The 22,713-nt window shown below is 53.0% G+C and overlaps 1 protein-coding gene across 6 annotated transcripts in view; it reads right to left on the bottom strand.

The window, feature by feature from the left end:
• Positions 1-21,687, bottom strand: part of MVB12B (multivesicular body subunit 12B) — a 60,742-nt gene extending 39,055 nt beyond the window's left edge. For 2 of the 6 annotated variants that reach the window (XM_086625214.1, XM_086625216.1), the window contains exons 1-5: positions 15,291-16,120; positions 9,329-9,436; positions 5,592-5,688; positions 2,490-2,619; positions 2,073-2,189 (exon numbers count right to left, since the gene is read on the bottom strand). In XM_086625214.1, coding sequence (XP_086481340.1) covers positions 2,073-2,189; positions 2,490-2,619; positions 5,592-5,688; positions 9,329-9,436; positions 15,291-15,491 — 653 coding nt within the window. In that variant the 5' untranslated portion in view covers positions 15,492-16,120. The other 4 variants (XM_086625215.1, XM_086625218.1, XM_086625217.1 and 1 more) reach the window with 4 other exon arrangements.
• Positions 21,688-22,713: the final 1,026 nt, after the last annotated feature.

The raw sequence follows: 22,713 nt of genomic DNA, 5'->3' as shown, positions 1-22,713 counted from the left end.
AAGATGCTTTGAATGATCAGGCTGGTGGTGTAAAAGTTACCTGTAAATCATACGCAGGGCACGAGAGTGGAGCTGGCTACAGACAGGTGGTTTTTACTAGGAGGCATTAATGTAACATTCAATTATTCCACTGCATACTGGCTGTTTTAACTCAGCCAAATTAGAATACATTTTATATTGACTATTTTGACATTTGCTTTATTTGGCAAGTAAAACAAAACTGATCCAATTTCCTTGCAGCCATTGTAAACCATAAACTGTACAACAAGAGGTTATAAAATATATAAGCCTTGTAAACACTTCTTTTCAGACCGTCGCTGATGCTCTGAGCTCTAATTTTGGCCCTGTTCCCAACAGCTCTGACGCTGCTCTGCAGCCTTCCCTGCTTGGCCATAAAGTGACCCTTCCACACTTAGTGATTAAGGACTGCCATTGACATTCTCTCGCTATGATAATTTTTTCTCTTTATTGTGGAAATCTGCCCAGGCAGAATTTCTTGCAGACAAAAAAAATGAAGATCCGTGCTCTAAAAATCAAGACATCTTTTTCTCTGATCTGGCGTGGCCTCTGCTAGCATGTAGCTTATGTCCAGCGGAGCTTCAAAACAACGGATCAGCCCCCGGTGGGACAGGCTGAAGTCTCCAGAAGACTGTCGGCGTTTCATCCCTGTTGCCTCCGTCTCTGTTTGAGAAGCAAGACGGCATCTCTGCCGGCAGCACCCCTGACAGCAGAGGACAGCAGGCAGCGTGCCACGGCACGGCAGGCAACTGAGCAAAACCCTCAGTGAAAGAAACGCCCAAACGCTTCGGAGAGTTCACAGAGCCACCGCAAGACAGCAGGTTTAAGTCGGGGTCACGGGTGAAGGCTCAAATGTACACATCTGCCTTAAAAAGATACCCGACAGCTTTTTTGGGAATAGCTTACAGCAGTTTGAAAGCGTCACTCTCCAAGACGACCTGCAAATCAAGACTCTGAAGAACACGAGTATTTTCCACCCATACAATACCATGACCTTCGTTCACAAACCGATCCCCCTGGAACTTGCCTCCGCTGCCTCCTGTGAAATTCTAGCTCTCAGCGGTTCTTGTCATACTGTAAACGTACCTGCAGCATATCAAACGCCTGGTGCAAAATACGTGTTCGCTTAATTAAGCAAAAGCCCAGAGGGACCCACAGAGAACATGCTGTCCCTCAGCAACAGCCTGGCCCAGAGTTCCGTCACTGAGGCTCACCAGCAGGAGCCCACCTCATGCTGGATGATGCTGTGCTTCCACACCAAGCACCAGCAGTATAAAGCGCTCAGTTTAGCCTCTGTCTGGGGGCTTTGTTGCTTAACAACACTCTTGTGTTGTCCCAAGAAATCCAACAAGTAAGCTTTCAATACAGGACTACTGTTGTAAGTAAGTATACACCCCAGTGCATACATCTATACACACACACAAATACTGTCTCTAACACAGGGAAAACCACCTGGACAGACACTATGCCAACATCTGCCCAGAAGTGCTGCTCCTGTCAGTCTCTGTGGCAGGAGCAGTCTGCTCTGCACGCTCAATGACAGCTGCAAGACTGCAGCACAGTAGTTGGGTCCAAGAAAAAAAAAACAGGGCCAGTACTTCAAACCATGAGTGGACTGATTCTGGAGAACAGGCGAAACTTGCCTCCCTAGGCATTAAAACCTGTATGAACGTTCCTCCCTCCCTTTGGTCAAGGAGAGACATTGGCTTGGCTGCAGTTCTGGCCCACTCTCCAGGGTGGCCCATGGGTACCTGCTGCAAACTACAACATGCCCCATAGTTTAAAGCAAAGAAGAGGTGTAGTTTTTGCTGTTTTCCCCTCCCTCTGCAGGCTTTCTCTTTCTTCTGACTTCTTTACTCTCACATCTTTAAACAACAGCAGCCAAAGGAACTTCCAGTAGGCAAACACTTGAAAGAACAACACATTCCCTCAGTATCAGATCACACCACAATCATGCACACCGATGCGGTACCCTGGTCTTGATTCCACCAGGCAAGGTTAGTAACTGCATCACACACCATCAAGCAGAAGGGGCTGGAGAGCAGAAAACTCACCTGGGCAGGTTCGGAGCTGGTGTGGAAGATGGTGCTTGGGGAGTCGCAGGCTGCGAAGATTCATGGTTGCGTGGAACTCTGCCCATCCGGTACCAAATGCCCATGTTGTTCAGCTCCCTGTGTAACCAACACAGAAGACATTAACACTATTAGCAAATGCTGCACACGTGCACAAGTATCAAGCGCTGATGTGGTTCACAAACACCTTGATTAGTGAGAACCAGCCTAATTGGGAAAAAAAAGAAAAAAGAGGTTAGTTAATTCCTACATCAAACTCAGTAACACTTGTACTTACATAGACTTTCTAATGACAAGCTCAGCTCTCACGAACTACTACTTAGTAATTATAATAGGAAAACAGGGTGCTTAGCCTCAGCACAACTGAATTTATGACAACAGCTTCTGGAGTTCACTTACCCTATGAACGTGTACTGAGGAGGGGCTTGTTTAGATCTACCCAGGATTCGGATATCACAGATCGCTGCCTCTGTAGAATCTCGAGGGATGAATTTAATGCACAGTCTCTTCTTTCTGAAAGCTATTTCTTCTGCAAAAACAACCCAGGACACAGGGTGGTTTTTATGCAAGATTAGGGTATAAATGTTATTTATTGTCTCTCCAGATATTAGGCAGATAATTATGGCAGAAACTGGAGCCAAGGAACAGATATATGTCAGCAAACCAGACAGTGCAGTGCCATTCAGTGACTGGAGAAATTTTCTATCAGGAGCTCTCTGTACGCTGCGTGAGATTTGTTATTAGGCACTGCGATAAACCAATACTCCCTGCTACCCTCTGCAGAGAAGATAAGACATCATGTACGCCACAGTACTGCACCACAGAACAGAAACGGCCGCTGATTTTTCCACTTCCACATACTTCCCACACGCACTTTCTCTTTCCAAGGTAATGTTTGCCTTACTGGCCTGGATAGTCATATCTAAACATTCCTCCCACAAGCACTGCCTCTAGGAACTACCTGGAGGCCACACAACTGGTCAGTTTTTTCTGCCAAGTGCTTCCGAACAGCCAACCAAACCAAGAGGAGAAGCAGGCGGAAAAGCCCACTGCCATGCAGAGTGGCTAACAGTAAAAGCTGTCTGCCCGAACCTCACACATCCCGGGTGTTAGTGACCTCTCCCGGCTCAGTCAGCAGGCACTGAAGTGATACTCCCTTTGAGTCTGCCCTGGTACCTTCGTAGGGATAAACCAGATTTGCAAAGCAGGAATTGCCAGGACCTCCTACGGGGCAACTGCTGCACTGACCTGTGCTCAGAGCGTGGATAACCTCCTGCATGGCCCTTTCCTGCTATGCACCGCAGAGAGATTTCTCTTGTTTCCATGTTATCCATCAAGAAGAACTCAAGCCCATCAGAGTTAAGGCTTATCTGTATCACGAATTCATGTACATGCATGCTGTCTGTCTGCAGGTACAACCCACACCCAGCCACGGGTCACTCACAGGACAACGGGTGGTACTGGCACACAGGTACCCCTTTGTGGTGCTGGGAAACCATCACGCTCTCACCCTGAAGCATCGGCGAGAGTCTCAGTGTGAGCAAGGTCAGGTTTTTGTTTGTGAATGCAGGCACTTGAAAGACATGACAGAAGCCTATGGATAAACTGAAAATCTAAAGCGCAGGCACTGAATGAAAATCTGGAAACAACCAACAGCTACGAACAAGTGCCTGCAAAATAAAACCTTTCAGTTTAATATGAATAAATATGCTCCAGCTTAAAAACACGCTCTCACTTCAACAGATGGCAAGCAGCCCTGTCTCTATAGGCTCCTCCTGCTTTGTAATCCACACCTTGGAGAAAGCCATCCATCCCGGCCTCCGAAACGTGCTGTCACACCAGCACCACTAACCGCACAGGCAGCGCGAGGTGCGTCACAACGCAGCATCTGTGCGTGCAGCTTTGCAGCTTCAGCGCTGCTTGTCAGAGATGTTAAATACCCGTATCCCTGAAGTCTAGTCTCCTCCTGCTTTGCAAAACTAAGGCTTTTCTTTGAAATGCCTAAACCAGATTTTAGGAGCCCAGAGTTCAAGGCTTCCACATCTGAAAACTTTCTCAGAACCTCGTAGAGAGTACTATATGAAATACAGTACTACAAGTCAACTGTCACTCTTAAAGAGCACAGAAACACACATAACCACAAATTTAACTCTGAACAAAATCAGTGCCTCTTATTTGACTTCCACAGTAAGTAAAAAGCTGACTATTTGCTTTTGTCTTCGGTCTCTTTCACACTTGGCTAGAGCCTGCAGTCTATAGCAAACTTGGTTTAGGGGCTGGATTCATTAATTACACATATTTAACCAGAGTTAATTTTAAGCAAACATATTATAAACAGTCAATCGAAATGCGTTCATTCATGCTAACAGAGGCAGGGACATGCACCACTTCGTTAATACAGACAGTGCCTCTGCTTTGAAGATTGGATGGGTTGCAATCCAATGCATTTTAAATTAATCACAAAGTCTCCTTCCACCTTTCCACCAGGATTTTCACAAAAATTACAGCAGCACACGGTAAATGTCTGGCAGCCCCAAGGGTGAGCAGGATAAGCCAACTCTCCCCCGTGTCACATGCACCCAGGAACTCTCCAGGGAAAGGGGGTGACCCAGGGGAATGGGAAACGGGCTGCAGAGCCTTTCGATTCTAGGTCACGGGTTCACATCAGAACCAGGTCAGTAGTGACTGACAAACCATCCTCATCTGCTGCAGATCTGGATGAAAAGGCAGGCTCACGTAACTCCTTCCTACTCATAACCAGGCTGGATTTCGTTACTGACGAGCACTGGTGCCAGCCCTGCTCTCGCGCAGTAGCTGCACGCTCAGCACCAACACGGTGTCCTGCAGCCCTTCCACGCTCGGCTCCCCGGGGGCTCGTCCAGCCACCTCCGCACCGTGAGCCCGACGCGCTTGATGCCTGCTGCCGAGCGGCGACCAGACACGGCTCCAGCTCTCCCAATACACTGGTTGGGAACTGCTGGTTTAAATGCTGCAGCAAAGCCGTTTCTGTCTTGCAGAAACGAGGATGGTATTTTCCCTGGACATTTCACTTGGGCCTTCTCTCACCAAGCACAAGGGCCTGCATTTGTTCATGGAGGGAGGTGTAAAGCCATGAACCCAGAACCACAAGCACAAGCCTTTTCTTTCGGTATCCATTTGTGAACATCCCTCGGCACAGCAGCTCTGCTCCCACTACCCTTGTCCACCCTTGCAAAAGGAAAGCATGAAGTATTCCATCCCGCCCTGGAGCTGTGCTGCTCTAGCAGGAGAACTGGTGAGTCAGGCAGGCAGCAGTGTGAAAAAGCCTGAAGAGTACTGGAAAATCAAAGGCTGTCTCATTGCAGTGCAGAGCTGCCCCTAAACATGCTCATGTAACCCCAGAGAGCAGCAGCACTGAGAGCATCCCTGTGCCTGGACACAGCCCTCCATCGCCTGGACACGCTGGCACCAGTGCAGCAGCTGCTCCCAAGGCATGGGACCAGAGAACAGATGCCAACTTACGTGTATCGATGGTCTCCTGGATGGGGATGAAGCCCACGGGTAAAGTGTCCTTGATATCAATGAGCTTCATATCAACCAAGACGTTGCCTAAATGACTCTTTGGAGAGAGAATAGAAACAGTTGATTATGACAATATCACCAAATTCAAATCCAGCTTTCCTCGCCTGCTGAACCCCAAGACGCCTTGTCATGGTATCAGACCACCAACTTCAAAAACGGTAAGGAGGTATCAGGCCAACACTTGCAACTGTTCCTTCTGCAGGAACTACACCATGATTGACTAGGAGATACCAGACAACTGTCAGCACTTACAGATTCTCACACCTCATCCACTGCCATACTTCTAAATCCTTGGAAACAGAATCAAATTCTTCCCTTTGGAAACACGGCAGTTGAAAGTATTACCTCCACCAACTCATCCACTAAGTGAGTCACCTTAGTTCTCACACACTCCACATCTACAACAGCAACATGACATTTCTGTGACAGTTACAGCAGAAAGCATTACGGGAAGATGGTTCATGCAGACACAGCCAAAGTCATTACATGCATTAGCTAATTAGTACTGAATAGACATGGTTCTAGCTCCAAACACAGCACACTCCAGAAGAGCAGGCCATTTGGAATGAAGAACTTCATTTGGAGTCCATATGAATTCTGAACTGATGCCTTATCCTATTAATCAAGGCTTGAAGAGCTCAAAACACAATTGAGAATGACAGCCTCCACAATTGTTTAGAGACCAGATTTTCTTTGCAGTTCTCGTTAAAGCCAGCATCGCTGCCAATAATTTGGATTCACGTATGGAAGAAAAAACACACTTTAGTTACTGCACAGCCTTTATAAACAGAAACGCAATATAGAACAATTAAAATTTCATCCTAAGCCATCAAACCACATCAGTGTGTTTTACTGTTACTGGTTGCTAAGTACCTCCTTTACTTTTTATCTGGCAGAGTATTTCAGGCAAACCTCTGCTCTCTGATTATTACACTGAAATATTTTAAACCATATTTAAATTTGCAGCCTCTGAAACAAGGGGAGATCAGGTCTGAGTTTATGTTTTGGAGGTTCTGCATTTCACGATCAACTCCTTACCAGGAGGGCCACCACGCCTGCAGCCCTGTCCCACCACACACAAGCGTGGCACAGGTCCTTTGCTCATGCAAAGTGGCCAAGGTCGGGCAGCTCCCACATGCCCCCATCCCCTCTTTGGCCAGGGCATCTCAGCAAGGAATGCTGGATGCTGCAAAGCCTGAATGTTATCAGTTAACATGGTTCTGGCACAGCAAACAGTAGATGAAGTGGTCGCTGCTGATTCATCTTTCATGTTTTATTTATCCAAACTGTCTGGCTGTGTTACATCAGCGTGCAACTTTCAGCTGAACCAACGATCATCCCTCCATCAGCAGCAGACAGCGAGCAGAGATGCCTCCGATAAGTTCGTTAGCTGCTGCAGCACTGGGAGTCAGCACTGACGCTCCGCCACGTGCACAGCAGAAAAGGGCACACAGCCTCCCCGCTCGGGAGCTGCACCATTCGGGGCCTCCTCACCACAACACTCGAATACCAGCAAGGTCCTCAGAATCTGTCAAATACTGCAAGCTGGTAAGAATGACGATTTTGATAAAGAGACATCACGGACCATCTCTGTTATAAACCAGGTATGTGAGGTGCTTTATCTCTGCTAACTACAATGTGTTCTTCAGGACAAACCGTTCCCAGTGTTTTGTTAAAAACAAGAAGCCCTGAGCAGTAAAACTTTCAACCCAAAGCGCAGCAAGACATCAACATCCAGGCAGAGGAGCCTCTGCCTCTCGGGTGAGAGCTCCAGGTCACTGATGCCAGGGAGGACCGAGGCCTTCCAACCCTCGGAGGTCCCCAGTTGGGCAGCACATCATAGCCCTGCATGGCTGGAGTGGACTGAGAGGAGAGGGAAAGCTCTTTCTGGGCTAAGTGGGCAAGGATGCCGCTCCCTGCACGAGGGGAGAAGGGTGTTCCCCCACCGCTCGGGTCCCCTCCTCCCCCCAGCCCATCAGCCCGCTTCCAGCCATCCTGCAGCCGGAGGCCAGGAACGCTGATGAGCTCTGCGTGCTTACCAGGGCTGGCAGACATGCCAGTGCCTACCGGTCTGGGCTCTGCCTCATGAGGCACACGTGAAGCCCACGGCCTCAAGCGGTACGGATGCATGTCCTGTCCAGCATGGGCCTGCTCAGACAGGCAGCGGAGGCTGACCGGCCTCAGGAATCCACTCTGTGAGAAGAGAGGGTGCTCCCGCCGTCCCTCGGGTACAGCCATGGCAGACTGCAGGAGCATCGGCTCCATGGCAGCCTCTGGGCACGGGCAGCACCGCCTGCGGCTGCTGCCCAGAGGTGCCTGCACGCCCAACGTGCCACTGACGTGGGGCTCGAGACAACCCGCACACAGCACGCAGCGACTCGTGCCAGGCCTCGCACGCCAGGCTGCTGTGCAGCTGGGACCAGCAGTCCTCCCCCCGATCCCTTCGATTCACTCCTCATCAACATGAGGAACATATTCCCAAACCGTGCTGAGCAGGGGATTCCTGCCAAAAGCCCAACAGGCACCGACCGAGGGTATTTACACTGTCTCTGGTAGCCAGCAGTTGCTCCTATCCTGTAATTATTTCTGACAACCTCGCATTTAAGGTAGCCACAGATAAACTTAACACTCGAATCATCACAAATCTTTCTGCTTAACACCCTCCCTGCCTTTTCTGGGGCTATTATTCCTGCTACTGCAGGTACTCCAGGATGAAAAGCACAATTATTAATCATCCAGCCCAGGAGGTGATATTTTCTCGTAACACTGGACCTTTATTTTAATCTAGAGGCAGGCAGGGAAGTGGATGGAACAAAGGCCAAATGCTGGAAATTGGCAGCCCTTGGCGTTCCTGTCAGGACCCGCGATCAGCCTCTGAAGTCACAGTTGCTTTTCTGTTCCCGTCGTTGGTGAAAGCACGAGCACAAAATGGTATCTCCAAACCCTGACAACTGAGTCGCTGTGAATATCCAAAACACGACGAAAAGCAGGATTACCCACTAGATGGAGTGCATTCATTGTGGAATTAAATAGTTCCTCCAGAAAAAAGGAAGTTTTCACACTGGCCTCAACCAAAAACACTACAGAAGGCATCAGGCTGTCACTGCACGTGACCTCCTCTCCTCCACAGAAGATGTGGGCAGACAACTGCCTCTAATCAGAAATTAACTTATGCTTAATAGCCATACTAGAAGATTACAAGAACATGGTAGCAAATGCACAACATGGGCAAATTTTCAAGAATCAGCACCAAAAACAAAGAAAGAAAAGCTAATCCTGCAAGAAAATATCTAGGATGCCTCTGGATTCAGAAGCTAACACTTCCTTCATCAACGCTACCTGGAGCATTTGCTTCTCTAAGTAATTAGAGTTAGAAATTCATCAGGGTCATGCTCATCCAGTGCTCGTTGCTAGGCTAGCAAATGTAGCAAGGAAACACGAGCACTGAAATGCAAGCATTCCCTTTTCTGCTGCTTTTATTGCAGGTTTTGCCGGTGATTTCTTTCCATGAAGAACATTGACAAAATGCAAATATGCATTGCAGCTTGCCTCCTGACTCACCCAAACTCAGTGAAATGCCTGCTTGAATTATAATTGGCTCCATAAAATGAATCATCTTATGGGTAAGAGCATACCAGGCACAGATGCAAATCATGCAGACACTCAAACGGACTTACATTTTCTTTTGAAAATGATCTCGTGAAGCACAGGTATCGCGTGACCTTGGATTTAAATAAGCCATCTTTCCAGAGGTCAGCATCCAAGCCATCTGCTGTTTGTGCAACCTGGAAAGAAGAGACAGAGGGAGAGAGGAGACATGTAAGCCAAGATAAAGTTAATATACATGCAGTACTTCTTCCTCAGACCTCTCCTAATTAACGGCAGCCCGAACTCTCACAGCATCTCATTAGTTTCTTCACGAGGTGCAGTGCAAAGAACTTCCAAGAGGAGGTATAAAAAGAGTTTCTAAAAATGCTGTCTCCCAGGAGCCCGCTGATTAAAGATGCTCTGACAAAGGCTATTCTAATAAGGAAGCAGCAACTTTGGCCACAGTCTCCAAACAATAGTTCGGAAAAGTCAGCATATCGAGGCTCTCATTACCACCCTACAGGGAAGGGTGCGTTGGGGCAAGCTGCAAGGAGGAGTCTGTGCAGACAAAGCACAGAAACTGCCCGATCTCAGTACTATTTCCACAGAAAAGCCACCAAGGAATTCTGGCTCCCAGGCCAAAAAGCTGCTTCGGCAGCTGGGGAAAGCCCTGGTCACCCGCAGGCTTCAGCAGCAGTGCCACGTGTGAGGCTGCACGCTGCAAACGCATCCCTGCGTCCAGTCGCACCAGCAGCGCGCACCGCGCAGAGGGCAAAGGAAACAGCCCCTGGGCCCTCCACCAAAGAGACAGAGACACGTGCAGGAAGAGAAAGGCAGGAGAAGATCTCTCCTTTGAGCTGATTCAAGGAGTGGGCAGGAGGCAGCACCATGTCCGGGGAAAGGGCTCTGCTCTATCGGCAGCCGTGCACTCGCCCTGCCCGCTGGCGAGAGCCCCTGCCCCAAAAGGTTTGTTGTCAAGTAAGAGAAGAGACAACCAGATGAACACCAGAAGAAGGGCAGCAGAAATAAGATCAGCCCACCAGACTAACATCCGACCGAGGGCTCCCAACAGGACGCTCCCGCATGGTCTGAAGCTACGCAGCACAGCTGAACTTCTGCCGCATGCCTCTCAGCCGGGGCACGGCGCTCCGCTCAGCTCTTCCAAGGCTAATCTCATGGAATTAAGACCTTGGCCCCAGAGCAGCCTGATAACAAAGAGCTGACATTTGTTGTCACTGTTTGCACCCATGTTTTGTCGAGCAGAGACTGCACAGGAGATGTGTGCTGACAAGACCCTCCAATTATCCGAAGTGCGGGAGAGAAGCGCGTGTTTATTGTCGGATCAGCAAAGCGCCTGGGCTGCTCTTGGCGTTTCGGCGGCTGCTGTTCACAAGCCCCTGCTCAGCTCAAGCCCTTGTACGACACACACAGCTCTTGTGGTCAGGCTTCTGCAAGGAAATATGCATCATTTTTAAATAGTAAAATTTTAAAACAGGATTTTGGTAGGATTTTGGGGGGTTTTATTTATTATCCCTTGAATTAAACTCTTTCCTAAAGTGCTAGCTTAGGAACATGCAAAATCTATGTGCATCTGCCTCCCCTTTGAGTAAGTCAGACTTGGTGAAGAGATATTCAGAAACAGACTGCTTCAAAAAAACTGTTGACATATAGGGACACTTAGTTTGAACTCCAGCCCTTGTTAGAAACAGTCTGAAGGACTACAACCAGATTTAATCACTTTGGTAATTAATATGGTTCGAGCTCTATGTTTCAGTCTTTCTTGTCTTGGCTGGTTTTGTTTTCTTTGTTCCCACACTAGAGATGCTCAAAACTCAACACGCAGCAATGGACCCAGTCTGCAGCTGTAAAACCGGTGCTCTCCAAGTTGCCATCAATTTAACCTCCTAAAGTTTATTTAACTGTTTATTTAACCTCCTAAAGTTTTAGGTACATTACTTAAAACAATACCAAATAATTTTTGAGGTGGAGGTACATCACTTGAGATGGTATCATCTCCTCTACAACTCACTGCCCAGGGCACAGCTGGATCACGGCTGGCTGAGAGGTGTGAAGGGCCCAGGTGCTGGCACTGCCGCCCCGCCAGAGGAAGGGAAGCTCAGCACTGTTATACTTTGACTTAACAATGAAAAAACCCCAAAACTCCAACTCCCACCATACACCCTTTTGGGAACAACCCTGCCATTCTAACCCATCAAATAGCCAGCAGAAAGACCCAAGCCTGCTCTGCGGGGAGGCGCAAGGTGCAGCGCGCAGCACCCATCTCCAGGGAGGCACAGCAGTCCAGGCTGACCCCGCAGTCCCTCCCAGCCCCTCCAACACTTCCCGCCCAGCTGAGCTGCTGGTCGCTGCCCAGCTGTCTGCCTTGGCAGCACCAGGCACGCCGCACCGTGCCATGCCACACCACACCGTGCTACCTGAAGCCTCACAGGAGGATGCAAGCAGTGAGTGGCAGAGTAAAAAGCAGCTGGGGGTAAGAGCTCGCCAGCCCCGGGGCCATGGGAACACCAGCAAAACCATTCCTGCTTCTGCTGAAACGAAACAGTCGCAGGCGACATCCCCAGCGATTAACCCTGAGTGCTCTGCCCCCGCATCATCCTGATGAAGGCTCTATCCAAGCCAGGAGAATGTAAGCATGCATTAACTTGTCAGAAAACTCATGGGGAAAGAAAACAGAGCAATGTAAACAGGAAACTTCTTACATCATCTGCTGGGCTCCTGCAGGCAAGGAGGATCCCCACCACCTCTGGCAGCAGAGCTGTGCCTGAGCAGCGCTGTTTCACCATGGCAGCGTGCCCTCGGCAGCGCGGGCAGGGAGCCGGCCGGGGCAGACCTGTCCAGCAGGACAGGCGCTGTGCAGCCCCAGCTCACCAAGGCTTCCACTTGGCCAAGAGGCAAGGAACATGCGGGACTGAGGACAGCACCCAGCACTGGGCACCCAGGCAGAAGGAACGGCCCTTTTCCTCATGGAACTCGGGGAAGACACTCGTCAAGCACATGCTACAAACACATGAATTCGATAGAGTGACACCCTGGAAGGAAGGTGTTCCCAGCCCACCCCTCCAGACGCAGGGTGACCTACCTGCTGCCCAGCAGTCAGTAGGGGTTACTGCAGCCACAGGACAGGCCTTTGGAATACAGCCCACTAAACCATTTGCCCACAGGTAGGTCTGCTCGCCAGTGGTGCACCAGGTTGTCCTTGCTCCAGCACGGCCCTGGCTGAGCAGCATGCTCAGGCTCTCACCCCAGAGCAAACCCCACCGTGGAGCTGGCATTCAGCCCGCAGCAAGGAACGCAGCTGCGCGGGTACCACACCTCTCTCCTACCCCAGGCTCCTGGCCACCCACCTCTCCTCCCTTTCCTCCCCACCCATACGCTCAGTCTTGCCAGTTTGGGCAGGTTTTCAGGAATCTCAGTTCAGACATACTCCATACATTCTGGCAAAATCAGGTCTTCGATGCTTCAGCTGTTCGAAGCCCTGCCTGGTCATTTCAACTGTCAGTAGCTGTTTTCTAAGCAGACACAGAGCCACTGGAGATTTGAGTAATTAAAAAACTACCGAGGGAAAAAGATCTCTGACACATTCGCCAAGATCCCCCCAGGCCTGGTACCCTGGGCTCTGCCATACCACCACCTCCAGCCAGGCACTATGCCGAACCCGGGAAACAGACCAGGACATGCCCTGGGCATTTAACTTACACTAGGGCTGAAAGCACCCGTGCCTTTGCTTGTTGGAGCCAAGGGAAAAGGACGGAAAACATGGCAACAGCTGTTTACTGGAGAAAGGACGTGAACGAAAGGGAAACTGTGTAAAGCCTATAAATACCACAGAAAGAGAGAAGTGGGTACTTGACCATCACAAAACCCAAAACCGTCAGTGAAACTATATGACGTTAATTTATCCCTAAAAAGAGGAAATACTTTCTCACGCAACTCTGAATCCACCTGTGGAACTGAATGCTGCAGGATGCTGTAACAAAAGGCGAAGCTGTCAGATCCCTCAGGGGACTACAACATCATCCCAAGATAAACTGGTGTTCATGCTTTGGCTTTTCAAGCTGCAGTTTGAACCTTTAACTGTGAGGGCTTTAGGATGGAGCTGCCACAGCTGCCTTCATCAAGGCTTTACACCCTCAAGCAACATCAACTGTCAGTGTCTCATTAGGGAAACTGCATATCTGGAGAAACACAGAGCCTGAGACTGCCCAAGCCTGCACACCGCCCACATCTCAGAACGTGACTTTCTCCACTGCACTGAAGTGCCCTTCTGCACACACAGCTTCGTGCCTTCAGATAGGGCATTCTGGGCTCCAGAGAGGCCCCGGGGAAGTGGCAGCCCCACATACCACATCCTGCTCCAAAGCTCCAACTCAGAGAAGCCACCTTCCCAGACATCTAGGCAAGAAAAGCACAGCCCTGCATGCCACCATCCCGTGGCTTTGGGCACTAGGACATCCTGTCACATGAGGGTGGCACCCAGAGCAGTCCCACCACAGCAGGTGCTCCACGGTGCAAAGGACACTGACCGCGGCTCACAGCACCCAGGCACAGAGCCAGACTGCTGATTTGCCACGCACGAGGCTGAAGGAGTAGGCGTGTGGAAGCCACACTTAGGGTAAGACAAGTGCAGACAGCTGGCATATCCTGCAGCCTGCTGCACATCCTGCAGCCTGCTGCACGCCCCGCTGCCTGCCCCACGGACTGCTGGCCCCGGGGCAGCAGGACAAGGACAGCTCCTTGTAAACAGAGGGAGGCAGGAGGACCAGGGCAAAGGCAGCCTCCTCTCTGCACCCCCCAGGAGAGAGCGACCCACATTCGCAAGCATTATTACACCACCACCGTAATTGGATTAAGCCACAGGAAGACTCTTTTATCTTGTTTAGTGCAAACTGCGTTAGCGCAGAAGCTCCCTATTAAACCACAGACAGGCTATCTGGGGTGAGCGCTCTCTCAGCCCAGGCATTTAGGCAGAACGCGATTCTGTTATTGCAACTCTCACATTGTCCTGTGCTCCTTTATCAGGCCAAGCAGCTAATTACACAGCCTGGCTCACACAGGTAATGAGCACTCAGAAAAATGCAGCAAATGCAAAAACCTTCCAGGTCGTTAAGAAGCCTTTTCACAACTCCCTCCCTTGTGTCCTTACTTCAGCCTGATCTGTTTTCTTCCTTCTCACACTGAGCAGGGTATGCAACGATGCAGAGCTGGAAAGGTGAGAGCAAAGCCTCAAGCCGACTGGGTTCCACCCCTGACCACGCAAGCTGCGTGACTCTGGAAACCCAAGGTGTGATGTAGCACAGCTGGAGCAGGATACACAGAAAAGTGAGCAGATGGACTATAGGCCAAGTCTTTCCATATAGAGTTCTGCAAGGTCAGTATTTTATATCTCACTGTTTGGGACTCTAATCTATAGAGAGAAAAATCACGCTGTTGGTTACACAGCAACTAACCCAAGGAACGAGCAGCTGTTAAACAGTGACCTCCCTTTATCCATTCACATATTCATCTCTGCTGTATCCAGCTGCGTTTTTCTGCTGCCCAGCCTCCTGCCAAAGCTTAGTTTAGAGGTTTGCATTCTGTCCATCAAAATCATCCTTGCAATTTCAAGCTGGATGCGAAACTCTGCTTCCCATTCTGGAGCTTCTCATCATCATTGCACAGTGCTGATATGTGGGATTAAACAGCTGATGCGGGATCCATTTATTCAGAGATATAATTTGTGCAATACTTAGGACTCCTTCAGGATGAATGTTACGAGGATTATTAAATTTGCATGCCACAGTGGCCAGATGTTTCTGAAAACCCCTCCTCCAGGTAATTATGCTCCTCTGGAGTGGCACAGATGAAGTAGCACAATTGCACCCACAAACCCCCACTGAGGGAAAGCACTAAGTGCTGTGGGCTGAGAGGTGGGCAGCTGGATATCAAATTACTTCTTAAAGCACACGGCTGAAGGCAAGCCCTCTCTGGCAGAGTGCCTCATTAGTGCAGAGCCAAAGCATCAGCAACGGCAGCTGAAACAGCTTTACTTACTACATCATAACCGGTGGGTGCTCGGTTCCGGGATGCAAGTACACCAACACCCGTGATGGGATCCATCGGCAAGTCGGGCAAGGCATCTGAGAGGTCTCGCACTTCAGGCATTATGGACTGATCCTGAAAGAAAGGAGCAGAATTAAAGGGCTGCTCGGCAGTACACCCCAGCAGAAGACAGAGAGCACCGAGCGCCTGCATGCATGCCACAGTGCCTGTGCTGACACACCACGGACTGCCAAGTTCAACACGGGATTAGGCCAGACACACCTTCTGCACTTTCATTTGCTTTTGATAAGAGGGTACGTTTGTGCAATGCCCAATAGGTTTGGAATTCTGTCTTCTGAGATTAATTTTGTTATTTCCAGGATACTCAGCATGGGCTGATCTCCATCTGACGACGATGGGAAAACCCAAGCTTATTCCCTTCCCTCCCAAACAGAGAGCAAATTTCATCCCTGAGTCAGGCTGGTTGAAGCAGCTCTGCCATTTTAGGCAGCAAGAAGTCTGCTCCTAATGGTTTCTTTGGGAGGTTCCCCATCTGTTATGGGTTAGACACACTGCGGGTTTCCCCGCGACTCCTTGGTCCCATCGCACCCTCCTGAACCAGACCATTTTCATGTAGCAGCACAGATGTATCTGGCGCTGTATGCAAAACCGCGCTCGCTGCAGAGAGCCTCGACACCGGGGGAACACAGATGAAGCAGCACAGGATGGTCTGATGCAAAGCAGACAGAGCCTGTGAAGAGGCCCGAGCATCTTCCAGGAGAAGGGAGACATCACTGAGTACTTCAAGGGAGGGAGATACGCAAAGGGAGACAGAAGCAGGTAAGACCAACCAATTCTGGAGAGATGCTGTTGCAGGAAGCAGAAGGAGAAGACAAGAGAGCTGCTGAAACAACTCGCTGAGGAGGAGGACAGGAAAAGGTGCCGCTGCCTCAGCATGTGGTCTCCTGCAGAGGCAGCCAGTCAGGGCAAGTCTTCTCTGGCTTTCAGGCAGGAATGCCCCAGGAAACCGCCCCCCACGCACCCCGAGATAAAAGGGCAGTGCTTTGTGTAAACAAGCATCACTGCTGCGCAGCCAGACAAGCCGTGAACCAGAGCTACCTAATTCAATTCCCTCCTCAGAGCAATTAAATCCCAGCGTTTCTAGGCCATGGAGACAGCTGGTTACTTACTGCTTCTAGAAAAGGCAGAGGTGAGTGCTGGTGCCAGTGGGACCTGGGTTTACACTTCACAATGCCCAGTCTGAACAAACATCGTGCTGCAGGCAATAAAAAAGAGCAAGTCGGGGCCCTATGTAAATAATAATAATGTCACTCCAAGAGCCAGACTACCTGAGGAGTCCAAAGCAACAGAAGCTGGTGACCAGTAACGGCAAAAACACTATTGCCAATGAACCAAACCCCGGAGAGAGCTCTGCTCTGGCACCCAGGCAGCCATCCAGCAGGCACAGAGCAGAGCGGACCCGCTTTGCTCCCTTCACAGTTTTCAGACTCCAAAGCACAACCAGAAGGGCACCCCGGGGCGCAGGGGCTCAGCCTCCCCTCCCGACGGGCTCCCTGGCCATGGGGCTGGCGAGGAGCAGGCAGCCCTGCAGCTGGTGACACCTGGCACAGCCCAGACAAGCCCCGCACTGCCGTCTGCGCTGCTCCACCAGCTCATCCAGGTGCCTTGCAAATAATCCAGAACCTGCTGCCTGAAACACACAGTACTGAGCAAACGTAGCGTGAATTTAACAAAGAACTTACAATCTGCTCTTCGCACAGATGCACGTTCTCTGAAGCTTTCCCAACTCACTCCCAGTAACGCAATGACTTGTTATTACGCGTCGGGAGGAGCTGGCAGATAACGAAAGCTGATACAAGCTCCTCTTTGGCTGTTTTGAACTGAAATCCAGGGAATGGATGATACTCCCCAGCGCACTGAGAACACCGCACGGCAGGTTCCAGCACAGCTGAGCTGTGCCGTGGGGAAGCGGATCCACTCCCCTGGCACCTCCAGCCTCCACCAAACCCGCCCCAACGAAGCGTCGACTTGCTCCATAGTGGCAAGGGAGCAAGGGCGGCTGGGATGGCACCAGCACCTCACCGCGCAGGGAAGCGGAGGGGCTGTGTCCCCTCCCAGGCCCTAGGAGAGCCCCGGCAGGCAGGGAGCCCTTGGCACTCCCTCCTCTTCCACAGCAGTTATGGCACAGATGGGGCTAATGCGTGCCCACGCCCTGGCTCACTGCACCGGGGCAGGAGCCCCAGCAGCAGGGGTGGCCGGCAGAGGCCAAGGACGGGGCCCAGGGGGTCTCGGCACCACCGCAGGAAGGGGGCGGGTGCCTCAGCCGCAGCGCGGTGCTGCCAGCCGGACCCGCAGCCACAGTGGGAGGAAGAAGGGACCTTTGTGGGAGCGGCAGGGGAGGCGACGCAGCATCAATCCTCAGTTGTGCCGGCTCGCACAAAGCCCTGCTATGGCGGCGGTGGTGAACGGGGCCTTCCGCCTCGCGAGGGCGGAAGCCGCGGGGTAAGGCCCGGAGCGGGGCCCCGCCGCACTCCCTGCGCCCACCGCCGGGCGAGCCTGGCACCGGCGCTCAGCCCGTGGGCACGGGCGGGCAGAGCCTCTGCCCAGACGGCAAAGCTCTGGGCAGCGCAGCCCGTCCCACTGAGAAGGCCTGGGGCAGCCATTGGGGCAGGCGGCGTCGAGGATGCATCTGGAACAGCTGTGGAGCTGCGGCAGTCGGTTTGCACGCTCGGACAAACGTTTCCGTGCACTCTGCGCAGGTCAGGGGCAGCCTCCGGCCGGGCCATCGCACAGACCGTTAGCTACACCGTGCTTCTCCCCCGGGGCTCTGCAAAGTTTGGTTTCTTTTCTATTGCACCTTTGAACTTAAAAATAAAAAACAAACAGTGAAAGAACAGATTAAATTAAGGAGCAGGATTCTAGAAATTCTTCTATTAGACAGCTTGTTATTTTAATGGAGCTCTCTTTAAACAACGCGAGCCTGACCGTCGTGCCCGGCTAACGTGGTGGTGGCTGAGCTCAGCCCCGTTGAGCAGGAGAAGGCCTTTCACCATCCTGCGCTGAGCTGCGTTCACTGAGCTCCGCCAACGGGCCTCCACTGCTCCAGGGTTATTCTGGGAACAGCCCAAAACAATCAAAAGAGCATTTTTCCCATTAGTCGGGAGCACGCTCCCCGGAGGCCCTTCTCAGCGGCAGGGCCACACCAGCCCCCTGCACACGCAGGCGGTGGAGGGAAGCCGGACACAAGCCCTGGGGCAGGAAGAAGCTTCAAAACACTGAGGGGCCGCTCAAAGTCAGCGGGGAAAGGATGTGCCTCCACCAGAGAAAGTCGCCATGCATCCTGCTGGCACTGGACCCAAGCAGCACGCGGCACAGAGGGGCAAGATGGCCACAGGACAAGACACAGAGAACGCGCTCTTGGCACGCAGCTGCCACGCTGCTGGCTTTATCCCGAACGCTTCCCACCCCCTCAAACCAGCCATGCTGCAGGGCAGGACGCGTGGGGGTCCTGGGAAATGCAGTGTCCTGCTGCTCCTGATACCACCGGCCTGCAGGACAAGGCACCAGGCTCGGGCAGAGGAGTGCAGGCAGCAGGCAGTGACATTTAGTCGGAGGGGCACACACAGCCCGGGCAGCATCTCAGCTTGATCTGTCACCGCACAACGCTCACCGGTGCTCCGCTCCGCGTCCTCCTGCTGCGACATACCTTACTTCCAACACACACACCGGTCTGCTCCCTAGGAGACGTGTAACACGGGGCCTGTGTTGTCCTGGCAGCACAAAGCCCTCTGCCAAGTGGCACTGCAGCACCAGGGAGCTGCCTCGCACCCTGCAGAGATGGCAAAGCCAAGGGCAGCTCCAGACCCTGGAGAGGGCTGTCTTGCAGCCCATGCCTGCAGTCGCACACACCTCCCCTTCTCCCAGCACCCTCAAGATTGTCTGTTTATGTCCTTTTTACTCGCTCACCCCCATTTTCTTGCCAGCTCATCTCTGCCTTTTATCAGTTTATCCTAGGCATGCTTTTCTGCTGGCTTCACTGTCCGTTTCAACTCTTCCACTGAGGTGACTGACCACACGCACTGCTGGGCTTTGGCTGGGACACACACATAGCAAAGGAATACGTTTTCATAAATAAATGTATTATTGTGAGTTTGTAGAGCGTTTTTTCCCTCTCAGCGTTCCTTTTCAACAAGTTAGGCAAGTTCAAGAGCTGGTAGGTACATGATCAGATCAGGCCTGACGACGTATTTGCTTCAGAAGCATCACGCTGCCAGCAAAGCGGGTCAAGTTCGCAAGTTAAATAGCGAGGGACTTGGAGAGAGAATGGTCTTATTGTTTCTTCCTTCAACTACAAGCCCTGCACTTTGACACTGACTTGCTCTTCCCACAGGCAGAACGTATGAGCTAAGGCACAACTGGAAAAAAATTATCAACTACCTCACTGAGTTCCTGCACCCTGCAGGAAAGAATCCCATCAAACCAAAGCAGACACACTGCTAAAACCCTTGCTCGCACGCTCAGGTTATCACACCATCATTTTGAAAAGGCAGTAGGTACTGCTGCAACAATGCGGCTTGCTTAGAAGTTACACTGACGTCCTCCTCCGCGCACCCAGTCCTCCCACTGCATCCGGGAACAGGACACGGCCCCAGCCAATTTTCTATTTCTGTTCATGGAATAGGACATAGTTCCAATCAGAAAAACAGGAGACTGTGGCAGAACACCGGGTCAGGGCCCTGGGGGCCTCCATCGCAAGCAGGCAGAATTTCAGTTTCACATTTCACCCCAAACGAAGGTATGTCTGGAATCACCCCTGCACCCAGACTCCCATCTTTGAGACAGCTGCCCCTGATATATCAGCTGCAAAATCTCTACAGTTTGTGACCGAACTGCATGGAAACAGGAACTTCGGTCGAGGAATGAGCGAAATTGAGATCTATTGTTTCGCAGCAGTTCTAACTATGGTCGCACATTTGTGAAGTGCCCTATTTCAAACCAAAATGGGTTTCTGTACACAGATGACCATGCACCAGGGCAGCAAAATTTAAATGACAGTCAGTTCGGTGGTTTCTATCCTACACGTGTGTGAACAAGTCCCTGGGGGTCACAGGAACCCCTGAGCCTGGGGTTCGCTTTGTCAGGGCAGCACGCGCTGCAAGACTAAAGCATTCTGTGTTTTATCCCACACCTCCAGAAGCTCAAAAGACACCTTCATCCCAATACGCTGAGAAAATCTAGCGGTTAAGGTGCTCTCAGCTACAAATTACAGGGATGGCACTGCCAACCTGCCACATGACGGGCAGGTTCCGCTAAGGTATATAACATATATAGCTATATGATGCTATACATTAGCATGTTCGCACTCACTTAAAATAAAGCCCAAGATGGAGAAGGGTAAGTTTTAGCTCAACAAGCTGAACCCCAGCTGAAGCCCGGCCTGTGCCGTTCCAGTCGAAGGGCTCTGCTTGCGCTACCGTGACCAAGCTGTGAACAGCCCAGCTCTGAGAATGCACAGAAAACACTGAAGCCTGGTGGATCTTTGAGGACCTCTCGAGAAACCACAGTGAAAGCTCACGAGAAATGCAAGAGGTGAGTACACAGACACAGGCAGCTCGGCATCGCCGCTCTGGGCATGCTGCAAGGGGAGCGCCCACGTTGTCACCTCCAGATACGCAGAACCCCGAGAAAAACGGGCAGCCGAGTAAACCCACTCTGTAAACAACTGCAGCAAAAGAGCACGAGAAATACCCTTTTTATGTCGTTTTCTCTGACCAGCCACTAACAACATTTGCAGTGAACTCTTGAGCAGGTCAAGGTCACCAGCGCCTCGCCCCACCGCCGACCGCTGAAGCTGTTCCTGCCACCGACCGCCGGCCCAGCGCAGCCCCCGGCCCCGCCGGGAGCCCCGGACCGCCCCGCAGCGCGGCCGCCCGGGCAGCACCGCGGAGGCCCGGCCTCCCCACGACGCACGGCACCGGCAGGGCCCCGCCCGAGCCCGGGGCGCTCCGCCGGCCCCTGCGCGCGGGCACCCGGGGCGCTCCGGGGGGCCCGGGAGGGCTCTGCCCCGGCCGGCGGAGCGGGGCCCTGGGGCCGCCCCGAGCGGACGGGGGTCCCGGCCGGCCCCCCGAGCCCGCACCCGCGGCGCCCCGGCCGTGGGAGCGCCCTCGCCGCCGGGCCGGTCCCCCCTCTCGGACGCGCCGCCCCCGCCGGGTCGCCGCGCAGGAGCCCCGAGCGCCCGCCGGGCCCGGCCCCCCACCCGGGAGCGCGGCGGCCGCGCCGGGCCGCGCCGCGCCGAGGGGCCGCGGCGGGTGCGCGGACACTTAACTGTTGCCCGTGCAGCGGGCGGCGGGTCGCGGCTCCCCCGTCGCAGGCAGAAGCAGCTCCTCATCGCCCGGCGGGGCCGGCGCGGCGCGGCCCGGCGGGAGGAGCGGCGGCGGCGGGGGAGCGGCCTGCGGGCCCGGGCGGAGCGGGGCGGGGAGCGGCGGGCAGGCCGCGGCCCGGCCCCGCGCGGAGCCTTACCCGGCGGAGCGCGTGTGCCGGGCCCGGGCAGCGGCGGGGCCGCGGCCGCAGCAGCGCAGCACGGCACAGCCCGGGCTGCCCTCGCCGCCGCCGCCGCCGCGCAGGCCCCCGCCCCCGCCGCTCCGCGCCCACCCGCCGCTCCGGGCCCAGAGCCCGCCCCGCACCGGCGGCACCGCGACCCCGCTCCGTCCCCCCCGGGCACTCACCGTGGCGGCCGCGCGGCGGTGCCTCCCGCCGCCGCCCCCCGGTGCGGCCCGCAGCGGCACGGGCCCCGCGGACCCTGCCCCACGCACGGCGGGCGCGCCCCGGGACCCCCCGCGCCCCACCTTGGGTGCCAGCAACCACGGGCCCCGCAGCTCGGGGCAGCCGCCGCCAGCCCCGTGCCACGCAAAATTAAACTCCGTGGAGAAAATGATCCGCCTGCCGGCCTCTGCTTGGGTGGGGGCTTCTCCTGGCTGGTGGTCCGTGCCAGCCGTGAGCTGTGGTCCTTCAGCCTTTGGAAGGTGGGCGATGCCAGGTGGAAACAGAGCTGAATAATTGTAATTTGGGCAATGTAACCTCCATCTTCCTTCTGAAATAAACTACATCTAGCAGATCGGCAGCAGCTGCTGTGGGCTGATGAAGGGCGAACGGTGTCAAACCAAGCTAGTCGTCGTCTTGAGAAACAGTCCTTGGGGTTAGGGGCAAACCGCTTTTGGGAGCTACCTTGACTTCAGTCAGATATTTGATGCTCTCTCTCACCACGGCCTGAAAAACAAACTAAGCAAATATGGTGCAGAGAGGTCAGGGTTTGCCAGGCTGCTTGGCTAACCAGAGCCAAAGGGGTCCCCTTGCAGCACTGAAGACATCCTGGCCTGAGGTTCTGCAGAGGTCTGGTTCTGCTCAATATTACCAC

Source organism: Tauraco erythrolophus, chromosome 22 (assembly GCF_009769465.1).
Source record: "Tauraco erythrolophus isolate bTauEry1 chromosome 22, bTauEry1.pri, whole genome shotgun sequence".
NCBI classification, from domain to species: Eukaryota; Metazoa; Chordata; class Aves; order Musophagiformes; family Musophagidae; genus Tauraco; species Tauraco erythrolophus.
Note: the sequence above shows the minus strand (reverse complement) of the source record. Positions and strands in the feature narration are given on the sequence as shown.